Source organism: Onychostruthus taczanowskii, unplaced genomic scaffold (genome assembly GCF_017590055.1).
Source record: "Onychostruthus taczanowskii isolate IOZ18803 unplaced genomic scaffold, ASM1759005v1 scaffold17, whole genome shotgun sequence".
NCBI lineage: Eukaryota > Metazoa > Chordata > Aves > Passeriformes > Passeridae > Onychostruthus > Onychostruthus taczanowskii.
Genome location: NW_024498906.1, coordinates 5438426 through 5452697, shown reverse-complemented (window position 1 = coordinate 5452697; position 14272 = coordinate 5438426). Strand labels below are relative to the sequence as shown.

Sequence of the window (14272 nt, the reverse complement as noted above, 5' to 3'; positions counted from 1 at the left end):
TCCTTTTGGTACTCATCTAAATGCAGAGTATGCTGTCATACTCCCTGTAACTTCCTACAATATTAATCCAGCAGAAGTGATATAAATTTTTAGGGGATGAAGCTGTAAATGCTTCTTGTTATTCCAAGGGCGTGCTCAGCAGCAGTTACTTAAAGACTCAGTGTAAGCATAAAATGAAACCCAGACTCTATATACATCTACTTTTTCACATGCAAATGGGATCTTTGGGTAAGTAAATTGCTATCAGACATCTAAGAACTCATCTGTATGCATACTCTCTTAAGAGCTACACATGAAGAAATGATAAGCTGGTGCCTACAGAAAGAAAGATAAAACTTGCTCTTCTACAGGGACCACCAAACACATTTAACATCAAATTTGCATTATAGATGTATGTGTTTTCTAATGATTTCCATGTTACACTGCAAGAAGTCAGCAGTTTGGGCCTTTGAGGGTTTATTAAACTTAAACATTGAAGATATTCCTGCTAATGGGGGACAGAAAAATCATGATGAAAAATTAAAAAATAACCAAAAAACCTTCTAGAGTAATTTTTTCTTCTTATCAGCCATGCTCAAGCCAGTGACAAAATCTGAATTTTACCTGGCATTATACATTTTAGCACATGACAGATTAAGAGATCAAAACAAGGAGAAATCCCACAATGTTTTATTTCATAATGAACCTTATTTCAATGAAGCTCTGAGACCTACATGATGGAGTTAGCTCATGTGTCTTGTGCATCCTGAAACCCTCAGAGCCTCCAGACACATTCAGTGCAGTGGAGGCAGCTGAGCGTGCACAGGCTGCTCCACAGCTCGGTGTAGCCACCGAGGCTGGGCAGATCTTCCATTTCCATATCAGCAGGGAACTGCACAGCTGACTCCTGTCCTCCAGCAGAGCACGTGCTCTCCCCTCAAATACTCAGATACTCATACAGGAGTCAGGAGCAAAGCGCTGATTGAACTCTGTTTCAGGATTTCAAGGGGAAACAGGAGATTGGATCCTTCTAAATGCTGCAGGGAGATGGGGTCAAACTGATACAGGAAACTTTTGTCTTAAAAAAGCGTGCTTTATTCAGGAAACGTTACAAAGAACCTTTCAAAATTTCTCAGAGACTGTAGTTTCTTCAAAATTATGGCATTTCTTAATCTGTATTTGCTTCACTATCTTGGGGGCTACATTTAATATATACATTGGGATAGTGGTTACCCTTAATATAATGAAAAAAAAATGTCATTTAATGCTGAGTTGAATAAAACACTCAAATCCTAGGTCTTTCAAAATACTTATACTTTTCCTCACGCTATTTACTGTTGCTGACGTAACATTTTCTATTATTTTTAAATGTCAAGCCCTTTTAATGTTAATAAAAATTAAGAACTACCCACACAAATTTTTCCATGGCATAGTATATTTTAAATGTAGCATTCCTCGTGATAGTTCACATTCTTGTGCAATTGAGCAATGTTGAGTTGTAAGGGAGTCTCTTTTTTTTCTACTTTGCATCCGAAGTTTTTAACCTATAATAATCTCTTAATTTGAAATCCAAAGATGATCTTGGTAATATTTAATTTTTATATATATATATATATATACACATACATATATGTATATATATATATAACATAAATTACACAGGCACTTTAGATGCTGTGAATTAGGAAGAGACAAAAAAGAAGGAATTTTCCTTTGAATTACGACATTTCATGTACAGAATCTAGAAAGTCCCATATTCAGTGGAGACATAAATTGAGGTTTTATTGTTTGAATTGCATTTCAGATGTAAATAAATAGCATAAACAAGAAGAGTTAAAAGAAGCAGTTTTCCAGCAATAAAATTGTAATTAAATAAGAGAAAAATCCCTTTTTGCAACCACTAATGCTTAGAAATAAGAGAGCTACATTTTTCTAAGGTGATTTTAATAGAATTTTAAATTGATATTCATAGAGCAGGATTTCTTATCGTCACAATTTGCCAATAGCCAATAAGAACATATAAACGAGTGGTGAGACTGCTATTGCAAACTTATTTTGTGCATCCCCAGGGAAGATTCAGTAATTGCAAAGTCACTAACTTCAGCAGTAATTTCAGTCTAGCTATACCTGCATAGCATAATCATTAACACAAGTGCTTTGGTGGTGCTTAAACCAATGGTAAAAGTTATATTTGAAAGTTAATAACTTAGTCACACAGAAACCTGAAGAATCTTAAAGCACTGCCATTCCTTTCTGCTTAAGAGTTTCACTGAGATGAAACCCAGGAAACCACAAGTATTTCTTACCTGCTCTTGTCCGGGACAGTTAATAAGACATTATCTGGGCATTCCCACAGGTTCATCCATGAACCCTACTAGTCTTTTGCAGCTAAATAGTAGCAAGGACATAATCATAATTACATAAGGACTCCCAGGTGCAACAGGAACTACAAGGAAGAACCAGTTTCATCAATCTTCTAATTTGAGCATTGATTTGCTTTCCCTCAGCAAGAAGCACAAATTCATCTCTCATGAAAGGGAAATGGCACAGCCAAGGAACATTATAGATGTCATGTACCGAATCCAAACAAGATTTCCGGAACTGAGAGAGCTCAGCAGTGGCACATTTTAATCTTATTACGAGCACTTTGCTTTACTTCTTTATTTCAGCAATGTGGTAGAAAACAAACAAACAAACAAACAAGCAAGCAAGCAGCCACTTTCCCTCTTCCAGAACTGGAAGTCCCCAGGCCTGGGCCCAGTGCCTTCTCTGTAGCAGAGCTGCACAGAGGCCATGGTCTCTTTCAATTCAACAAGGTTTCCATGGCAAAGAGAGCTGAGAAGACAGGGCACCACAGTGAGCTTCTGACCAATATTTTAGAAACAGTGATAGACCCTAAAGGCATCAAGGGTCATTGCGAATGTCATCACTTCAGCTCTTAAACAAAACTCTAACTTTATAGCTATCAGTCACCTACAGTCTTTTTTTCTTGAGCCTAAAGCTTGACTTCTTGTCAGCATAGACATGAGAAAGGATATTTATGTAAATTTCATTAGGAAACTATTTTCAACACTTTTGGTTAGATTTTGTCTCTAATTACTACTTGTTTTTGCCAGCCTCCTAGTGTAAAATTTCTTAATTTCTCTTTTTTTTTTTTTTCTTTTTCTTTTTTTTCTTTTAAGGATTGCTAGGATTGTGTTCACCTTTGCTTGCTAATTCCTTGATGAATAACTTTCACCAATTTAGAAGGTTAAAAATCTACCCAGTTAATGGCAGCAGCAGATCCCTGCAAACTGTTTCTACTATTAGTTGTACCACATGGTCTTGTATCTGAAACTAGAATCTAAAACACAAATACATGTTTTTGAGTATGTTTGCTTATCTGACCATGTCCAATGGTTTTTAGCCAAAGACTTCTGGATTTACCCATAATGTAAATTAAAACTGGCATACAGTCATTCACATGTGCACTGAAACTCTCAGATCTTGAAATGGCAAACAAAAAAAAAGTCAAAACCAGCTGTCTTGGTCACTTTGAGCCTCCTATGCATTCTGAGACAGGATCATAACTGCACCTCTGAGAGAAGTGACTCTCCTCTCCACCCTCACTGTGGCTGTCATGCCTGGGGACTGCTCCTTGCACAGTTTGATGAGCAGGAAAAGTAAAAGGAGAAAGTTGTCCCAGGTAAAATAATGGGACAATTTCCACTGACTTTAGGGTGCCTGGAAGTCAGTTTATATTTAGATGAAAAACAGAGTTCTATATAGTAGCAATGTCTCTTCTGATACAATTAGCTTTTAAGGTCACAGAGTGCAAGCCAGAAAGAAGTCAGGGCATGTGTTGATTGCAGGTACTTGTAAATGGCTATTTATATTTTCACTCTGTCAGTTAAAGTACAATACTTATTTTCGTAAAGTAGTTTAAGAACTGGGAACAACAGCAAGAGAAGGTCCTTGGAAAGTAAAAAATACATGAAAAGCCACTGCTAAAAAGTGACACAGAGAATGAACATGGTATAAAACGTCTTTTGTTGGAGCTCAATGTACAACAAAACAGAAGAAATCATCACTTCTAAAAGTGGCTTTCACTAATATAATTTTAATCCCTAAAGTGTGCTTTATAGACAAGCATACTTTAGACAAGCCTATTTTTAAAATAGGCTTTTAAGTTTAAAGCTGCAAAGCTAAAAAGGTTACCTGACATTTGACAAAGATTAGCCCTTACAAGTTCCCAGTGAAGTATCTATTTCTGAAAATGTGGTTGTTTTCAGAACAGTCAGGACATTTCTTTGTTTACATTACACTTCAAGCTATCATCTTTACTGTGTGTGTGGAAAAATCTTGAACTGGATTTTTCCTCTTAAACAGACTTGGGAACTTCTGGACACCAAACCACTAGTGGTGAGTTATGGCTCAGAGATGCAAGGTCATGCCAAACACCTGCAGGTAAAAAAGCTACTGCTTTGCCAAGGGTCAGAGTGTTTCTCTTGCTCTTGTGCTGCAGTGACTGGGGGAGCTGTCAGACATTCACAGTGAGGGCCCTGACTGGACAGGGGCACCCTGTGCTCCTCTGCACTGAAGGACACATTGTGGTGTCCATCACCCCATCCCCTGGTGTGGAGCCAGCTCCCACACAGATGGAAAACACAGGCATGGAGTGAGAGGAGAAGCAGCAACATTACTGTACTCTAAATTAGCAAGAAAGGCAGGGAATCAACCACAAAAAACATGAAAGGGGGCTTCAATTCCCATTCCCAGGACTGAGCTGCAGTGTCTGCAGGAGAGAGAAAAACAGAAGGAGAGTCTTGTCCTTAGGCTGAGAAAAAACACTGGGAAATTCAACAGTGTAAGTTAGAGAAATGAGGAATCAACAGCTGCGACCACTTCTTTAATCTGCAGTATCCCTACAGAAAGTAATAAATTGGGTTGCATTAGCGGTAAAGGTTAAATACTTTGTTTTCAAATACTTCTCACAATTTACTCATGCCTCCCACAAAAGTGCGTATGTTAGTTAGCCTCAGAAAAACTGATGTGTCTAAGGCTTGGAAAGGAAAAAAGAATTGTGATGAGATTTGACATCCTGAAGGGCTTGTTCTCTGATCAGGGAAGAAATGAAGCATTGAATTTTAAAAGAGATTTTCAACTGAAAATTTTAATTGGACCTCACCTTTAAAGTGTTTCAAATCCTCTCTGGGTACAATACAGTGCACATAAAAAAGGCTGTGATATTTTGATGTTTGCTTATCTCCATGCTGTCCTGAAGTATGACAGAACATGGTGTAAATTATGAATAGAACGTGGGCGCTCTGCTGCTGCACTGCAGGAGATGTGGTTAGAATAGGATTTTAGAGTTCAGCATTTTGTGTCTGTCAGTAACAAACTAAGCCAAAGGAAGGGATCTCGGTGCATGTCTGCAATTTATTACTGCACAAGCCATGACTTGGTCTTCTGTCTTGGAACATTTTCTCTCCATCTTCCTTCTTTTGCACGAGTGTAAGCGAAAGAGACAGAGTGAAATGTGCAGCTGCAGTCACTTCATTAGCACAATGGGTTTTATCCTTGTTGCCAGCATACTGAACACAGTAGAAGCTACATGTTTTCATTAGGAATTTGTAAGTAGCATTTTTCTTTTTATATTGCTGTGGTTAAGCACCCAAGCTATCAGTGTTTACCCATATCTTCTAAGGAAAATCCATGCTTGACCTTCTTTAACAATGATCTTTTCTCAGAAGGATAAAATGAATATTGGTTTTCCTCCTTTTGAATCACAGAACAGTATCCTTTAGAGGTAACTTTTTTTGATGTTTAAAATCCATGATTCAAGTATTGCTGTTCCCAAGTGACCAATGTTTGGGATGGGACAAGAGAGAGAGACAAGGGTATAACACCTGGCAGAGTAAGTCCTCAAATGAATTGGAATTATTTCAGAAAATGATAAATGACAACTATAAAAGCAAGAATTACTGATACTAAGAGAGAAAAAACTAAATTACATCTATCTAAGCAGTTATTATTTTAAGTGTCTATTTCTGCGTATTCTAATATGACTGTTATTAAATTAATATAATTTATGGAAGTAAGCATGCACATTTAAACTGGCAGCTACTTTGTGGATAGGAGAGGATCTCAGCTTCTGTAAAAAAAAGGTGTCTGTCAAAATCCTCCATGACTCACAGTCCCTCTGGGCCTCAGTTTCCTCCTCAGTAAAATAAATAGAATAACCTGCGTTTTTTCCTCATTGAGCTGCTACATTAATGCATCTCTTTGTAAATCCCGTAGAAGGTTACAAAATGTTCTGATGTTCTGTGGCTTGTTGTTCTGAGCATTTTCTATTTTGAATCCTTGTGCATTTTTAGATGGGAGGCAGAAATGGGTCATTCCCTAGTGATTTTATTATGGAAGTCTTACATAAGAACCTGTAATTTTGCAACTACTCTTTCCCTTATTAGTGACAGGTTTAGCCACCACTTGTTTATCAGTACATATTTATTTTAATACATCACACTGGCTTCTGCCTACAGGCTATTATCTTGACCTGTAAAAAAACCTTTTATTAGTATTTCTGTAGAAAAAAAGGTCCTATCACCAAAGACGTAGTGGTAGCCCAAAACATCAGGAACTCTGACCCAGGAAACCAAATCTAATTAACCAGAGCCTGCAGCTCAGCCCAGTTTGCTGTTCAACAACAATTTTGATTAGTAAGGCTAGAGACAAAGACGACCTTTTCCTTCAGTCCATAAAAAGGTAAAGATGAAAATTCATGTATATGTTTGACTGAGCTGATGCATATACTGTGGATTACTTTTGTTTAGGCTGGATGTCCTTGAATCACAGAACAACTTGAATGACCATTTGCAGCCTGCTCAGTGATTAAGTAAATGAACTCAAGCAAATGAACTACTAGTACATTCCCAAACACTCAGTACAGTTTATTGAAACTGATCAGTTTAAACAAGCAGTAAATTGAGATACACTTCAACCTCTACCTATTTGTTGAATACAATTAGGGGAAACACCCCCTTGCTCACAGAGAAGTAAAGCTGGCTTTCAGTACTGACAGGAAGTGAAAATCTTTAATGCACAGATGTTGGCAATTTACATTCAGTGTTGGGAATAAAAATCTAAAAGACACGGGTGTCTTCTGGAGCTCCAGAGAGCAGCACATACATCAGCTCAGCAGTGACTGTGCTTATGTGCTGTATGAAGAATGTATATTCAAGTCAGTACCTAAAATTGCAGTTGTTAACACATCTTGAACTGAAATGAAATTTGGGCTTTGGTGGAGAGGAATAAAAGACAGATATTCTTAGAAAGTAGGAAATGTGCTAAGAATCTGCCTTACCTCCATCTAGTTCTTCAGCTCCAAAATGATTTCTGTAGAAGAGCATAATCTCTATCTTGTAACACTTGTAGATAGTCACTAAACAAACAAGCAGCAGCAGAATAGCACCAAGGCCACCAGCAAGCTCAACTGTGTACATCAGCTCTGCAAAGAATTACAAAATGCAGTAACAACCACATTCCAAACCACAGAAAGATTAGCAGCAGACCTTGCATTTCTGTTAAACATTAAAATAAAATAATGAATAATGGGTTATTTATGTATTTCTTCATTATAAAGCCCTTGAATGAATACCTGTTTGATGGGGTTTTTATTCTTCAATAAGCTGTTTTTTCCCTCTGATACACCATATGTAAATTGCTTATGTAAAAAAAAAAAAAAATTGCTGGGAATGTGTGCGTGTGTTTGTCTATGAATACATGCATATGTGTGATACATTTTGTAACTCTCTTCCTTTTTTCTTTCTGTAGATCACAGTTTGCTTTACCTAGACGAATGTTGCCATTTGACTTAGAGTGAAAACAAAGGCGAATGTTTCCTTCTTGAGGACTATAGTGCAATATCAACTCTTCCTTTATTCCATATACAAACAGGATGTGGGCAAACTGGACAAGATTAAGGATTTTATTATTTTTTCCAAAATAAAAATAAAAATAATTTAAAAACCTCACAAAACACTTGAGAGATGTGAAGACACATTACCCAAGGAAGCATACAACCTCACATCTCAGTTATGCTAATATTTTTAACATTTTCCCAGAGGTCTGCATTTTACTCTCACTTTTCCCCTTCTGAGCTTAGCTAATGTGTAGACCTAGCAAACAGTCCTGGTTTGTCTGTTGTGACGTTCCCGTTCAGACTCTGGGTGTCTCTGCTGTGTCTGCTCTCAGGATGGATTGGGATCATCACCCAATGGAGGACAGGGAGTGGTCAGTTGTGGCCACCACAAGTGCCCAGCACCAGCAGTGTAGCCACTTTTCAGGCCAAAGGAAATATGCCACCATGGACTTTTGCCTCCCCCAGTTTGAAGGAAGGTCACAGAGCTTAGTTACTTTTCATTTGCTCATTGACTGAAAACTGGTAGTGTCAAAAAATGAGGGGAGGAAGAGAATTGCTAACAATTTTGTAATTTGGAATCACTAGATGGCAAGTCTGAACACCTTCCATGCTTTTCCAAAACACTCAGTTTTGAGGAATGATAAAACACCAGATATTGAAATCTAAGATACAGAGTTTGCTTCATAAAAGATCTGTGCTGAAACAAGTGTTGTTTTCACAGTGTCCTCTTCAGGTGGGCAGCTACTGTCTGAGTGAAGTAGTGTGGACCTGGAGTAACCTTTCTTGTGTGTGGTTGTGCAGATTTAATAATCCAGCACAATACAATTCAATTAGAGAAATAAAAGGTGAGAGGAAAAATTGAAAATTGCATTTATTTGACAGCATCTACTGAGAATCATACACCTTTTTTTTTATTATTATGAGGCAACTGTAAGAAGATTTCATTGCTCTCTAGAAGACACTAAAAGTGTAATAAAATAAAATAAAAAGGCATTTCTATTCCATGTCATTCTTTCCAAAACTGTGCTGGAAACTCTTTTGTGTTAGATATTTTTAAGACTGGCATGGTTATTTCAAACTCCCAATACTTTTCTGGTCCAGAGAGGGAAATGTTATTAAAAACATTCGATAAAATATGGTTTGCATAAACAAGTAATGCAGTATTTTAGAATATAAATGGAAATGGAAATTACTCTGCACTGGCTTACTATACCCTGTTTATCATTTTGTAATACAGGTGATGCAGCTGTTCAATGGTAACTAGAAGAAAGGCTTTAATATTTCGGGTTGCTAGGTGCAAAATACTCTATTTATGTGCCTGCTGTTATGACTCACTAAAGGCAAAGAAAAACTTTACAACAGGAGAACAGAAGTTTTTTCTCAACTGATGATTTTTATATTAAATGAAAAGAAATAACTGCAGGTATTCATCTGTTTTCTGTCATTGTGCATGAAATCAGACTAATACACTGCATCACTTTTGCCATCAGAGTCCCTCTTAGTTATATGTTTCCTCATAAAGTAAGATTTTGCCTTTATGTTTGCTTCAGTAAAATCTATCTGAAAGCACATGAAAGTGCCCTTAATTAGGCCATCAAAGCAAACAACAAAATTCTCTAGTCAGCCTGAAACATATTAGCAATTACCTTTTCATGTGCTGGTGCTGCGCCATCGTGATGGTACAGAGATGAAGTGGTTCTTTCTTAAACAGATTTGTTTGCGAAGGAAGTTTCATGGTCTATTGATCTAACAGAGCCAGCTGGTACTTTCCTCTGTGCTGGACAGCACCTATTAGCACGTGCTCACTCTGTGTTTTGGGTGCAGTTTGTCAGGGTTCAGAGGCAGAGAGGGGCAGTGATTAGCCCAGCAGGTTACTGCATCCTTACACCCAGCCCATGAGCTGCCTGAACTGGCCCCAAAGTGCTGGCAGTGGGAAGAGCTGGAAATGGGAAGTGCTGGAAATGGAACAGCCACATCCATGCAGCACCATGGAAGGCAGGGGGATTGGCCTGGGCCTCAGTGTTGAGCTGAACTGAAGGTGGAAGAAGCAGAAGGCTCAGTCCTGTCTCTGCTGTTGGCCCCGAAATGACTGAAGCCATTTCATATTTCTGTGCCTCGGTTTTCCCAACATGAACTGGGGAAGTTGCTCTGGCTCCTCCCTAGCAGAGCTTTCTCCTGAAAAATGCTCAGTGGGTGCCAAGGGTGTTGGTGATGTGTCTGTCAGCAGTTTCAGCAATGATGCAGTGACCGTTAAAGTCAAGTTAAAGAGTAGCGGCAAGGCTGCAGCTCATGGCTACCTTCACAATAACATTTTTTTCTGCTGCTTTATTCTGCCTTTTACAGCATGATTTGAGCACAGCTGCTGCAGCAGGCATTACACTCCTTTTGAAGTGTGATCTGTTTTTCCTGCTGAAATTTCAAGTTTCCTTTAGAGGCTACATACTAAAAAGATTCAATTTCATCACAATTCCACATCAGAAGCAAGACATGAGAAGCGCAAACCTTTTAAAATCTAGTTAGCCCCAGTGCTGCGTTGCTCAAATTACAGACCTGGCCCTCCTTAAGGAGCTGAGACTGAATGTACAAAATAGTAAAGGAAAATTACTCGGCCAACCCTGAGGTTGACAGGCATTCTGTTAAACACAACAAACGAGCAAGTGCCAGAGAGTTACATCCAGAAGCATAGCAATCATTTAGTTACAGGCAATTAACAACAGTCTTCCAGTAGCTCAGGAGTAGTTCTACTCCAAGGAAAACACATTGATTGCTGCAGCAGTAGTAGATTGGTTTCTGAATAAATAGCTTCAATTTAAAACAAGATTCGTTACAAGCATTTTGACCAATGGCTACAATTTTTTTCTTTATCAGGAGGCTTTGGCCAAGGAACTCAGTGAAAGAGGCAGCTAATTAAAAAAAGCACGTGTCCTCTCCAAATATCAAGCATATATGACTTGTAATAAATGCACTCATTTTATACCTTTTCTTTCCTAATTATCGGACACATTTGTAGGTTATATATTTGATCTTCACCTGGATCTAATATTTGATAAACTTCCTTTCACAGTGTCATACAGGTAATTCACTTATCATAACTGAAGTTGTAAGAAGAAAATAAATAAAAGTGTTCTGTCAAAAATTCATGTCTTTTGACTTATATGACATGCTTCAGGAGCTTTACATTTAATGATCTGTAAAAATTTAAAATTAATTTTATTCACTAATTAGCCCTCATACAGCTGAACTGCTAAGAAAAAGAATTATATTTCAAACATTCTTTTTTTTTTTTTTTGGTGATTTATAACACTTTGAGCACATGTGATTTATAGCTGTGTATTCAGTTTCTGAGCCTTTTTCAAAATCCAATTACAGTCTATCTAAGGTTTCAATTTTGCAATCACTTACGCAGATTGCTCAACTTCATGGACTATAAGTAATCCCTCTGAAGTCAACAGGACTATTCACAGAGCTTCAGGTTAGCACATAAATAAATCTTTGCAACTTTGTGGCCTAAACTGATTTCCATTCTCTGCTTGCCTTGGATAATTTACCTCAGAAAGAGATAGGGTTTGGTTAGAGGCAGTTCTCAGTTTGTTTAGGTATATTTTCACAGACTTCAATTATTAAAGGAAACATAAAGACAATAAATATAATTTGGAAGGGGAGCAGGGACTGCAGTGTTACAACATGCAGGTTTGGTTATGAACGGGTGTGCTTCCTCTAAAGGAAGACAAAAGCTGCCTAACACAGGAACACTTGTATGAGTCTTGTTTCAGAGATCAGCTGTAAACAGCAGGCAGAGTTCAAGCTAGCAACAAAGAAATGCATACTCAGTTTTAAAATGAAGAAGTTTGCATTTTTTTCCTCTTTCTTTTTCTCTTTTTTTCTCCCCCTGCTTAGTACAGTATGTGTTATGGCATAGCTGTAAAACAATACCTTCCCAAAGTATAAGGAACCACAGTTTTATACAGCAGACACATATCCAATACATGTATGTATAAAATCTATTCTCTACTTTTTAGGGCTTTTGTTTGCTTGTTTCAAATTGCAAAATAAAATCTAAAGGTACCTAGATTGATATATGTGAACATCCTATATGGATATCCTATATGGATACTGTTAGAAATAATTACTGATTGATTCTGTAGGACAATAATACTTCTGATAGCAGTAGAAGATGATTTGGGCTACTCATTAGCTTGATTATGAGATCACTTCTTAGCATAAAGTATTTTTTTTCTGCCAGCATGGGCCACCCATGCCTGTGGATGTCTGCAGAACTGACTGAAGCTGGCTGAATTTAGTTGTGGTTTTCAGTATGGTTTTCAGTGCAGTAATTTAATTTTATTTATTAGAACTATTGGGGCCTGGTTTTCTTTCTTTATTTTTTATAACAAAAATAATATATATCCCTGATTCCATTATGAAAAAGAACTACTCATGTTTGGGATTATATATACATAAGCATCTATGTATGCAAATGCAGCACAGGGATCTTGTAATCTATTCATATGTATGGCAGAAAACATGTCTGAGCCTTGGTGCTGTTGGATTTCCGGGGTTATTAGAAGAGAGATAGTACATTATTATAATAGACATATATTCTTACTGATGGCATTTTTATTTCTGCTGAGAAGTGCAGGATACCTGTTCCCAGTAGCAGAATAATTACACTGAGTATATCCAACAGCATGTTAGCTCAAAAGAGGATAAGGTTGGGAAAATATAGATGCTGCAATGTTACTGAAGCTTACTACATTTAAACATATAACAATGCATTTTAAAGGCAGTTTATCATATAGATTGTAGAGAAAAAGTGTCTTGGTGTGGAACTTCAGTAATTGGCTGTATTCCCCAAATTAAAGGATTGTGTATGGCCTGAAATCTTCCTCATTAGGAGAGCTTATTGTTCTTTATGATGCTTGTACCCCCATTCATCTGTTTAGCCCAAAATAAGTTTTGGACATTTAAGACTGGTTCCAAGAGCAAAAGAAGGGAGAGAAGTGCAGAGTTTGTTACCAGAGACTGCACTTGCTGCCCCGCAAGTGGACTGTGTTTTCTGCCACACAGACAGACAGCGGGACAGAGCTCTCCTTTGCTTTTGGTTAGTTTTTAACTAGCTAAGGCAGAGAACTACCCTAGACTGTGGTTTTTCTTTTTCTCGGAATTGTTCAAACCTGCTCCAGACTAAGAATGCAGAAGACCTCCAGGAGCTCACAGCTGTGGCCACCAGGGCCTGGCCTGGGCCGCGACATCTCCAGAGGGACTGAGCAGAGACTGAGAGCCCAGCTACAGCCCAAAACAGGGACTTCCTGAGTTTGTCATCTCTTCCAAGTGACAAGAAGTTTTATTGTTTAATATTGTTAATTTTCTGTGCTAGTGAATATTTTGCCTGTTAAATAAACAATTTTTCCCACTTTTATTCAAAGAAATCTTTTCCCGAACCAGTTGGGGATGCTTAAATTTGTTTTCTAAAAGAACCTCTTTGAAAATTTTCTCCCAAATTTACCCTAAACAAAGATACTTCTATTTGTTAATTGTACTACAGAAATCAGACAAACCCACAATATTACTTCATTTAGCATTTCTGAAAGAAATGAATGTAAGAGGCACTGAGGGGTGCTAAAAATGTGGGGAAAAAATTAAGTACTGAGTTCCAAGGATGTAAGATCATAAAGCATACTGTTTGCATTTTTTTTCTGAGGGTGGTATTAAAGAATAATTTAGCTATGCATGGGTTATGGGAGGAATTTGTGACATTTTATTTTAAAATATCTTCATCCTTGCCAATCAAGGTTAGACTTGCACTTAGACATTATATAAAAGGAAGTACTATGATAAAAGTGGTACAAAAGTTTTTCTAAAAAGTAATCTGTTAAACAAACCAACTTGTTTGACACATTGTCAGCACAAAGAATTGTGAGATGAAAGTTAGATTTAGGCACATGCTGAGTAATCTCACAAACCCTTTTACTGGAGTTATCTTAGACCAATTTTCTAGAGGATGAGAAAAACCTGACTGATTAAAAGAGTGGTCTTATGAAGAGTTTCTTTCAGGCAGAGGTCTTTAGTAGTCTATTCCTTCACTGATTTTAGATGAGGTTGAGTGTGAAAGGACAGTCACATTTAGTTAGGTTTGGGACAAGAAGGGAGCTGATATTTGACCTTTGGCCCTGTGTCATGAACCTGTTGGGAGAATGGACATTTGCACTGCTGAGCACAGTGACAACTTGAAGGCTTCTTCAATGGCCATGGGTGAATGAAAAATCAATTTCCACCAAATCCAATCCAATTTCAATTCCAATTCTAAAACCTGATGAGGGTCTTGGAAAAGCCTTTCCTGCAGTGCAGAATAAAAACTGAATGCTTTGTACAGTGGAAGACAGACTCGTGTAA

General features: G+C 37.7%; 1 protein-coding gene across 1 annotated transcript in view; it reads right to left on the bottom strand.

Annotated features, from left to right (window-relative positions):
- IL1RAPL1 (interleukin 1 receptor accessory protein like 1) overlaps window positions 1-14272 on the bottom strand; it is a 583023-nt gene that overhangs the window by 4778 nt on the left and 563973 nt on the right. The window contains exon 8 of the mRNA XM_041399893.1: window positions 7322-7465. Coding sequence (XP_041255827.1) covers window positions 7322-7465 — 144 coding nt within the window. The remainder of the gene's footprint in view (window positions 1-7321; window positions 7466-14272) is intronic.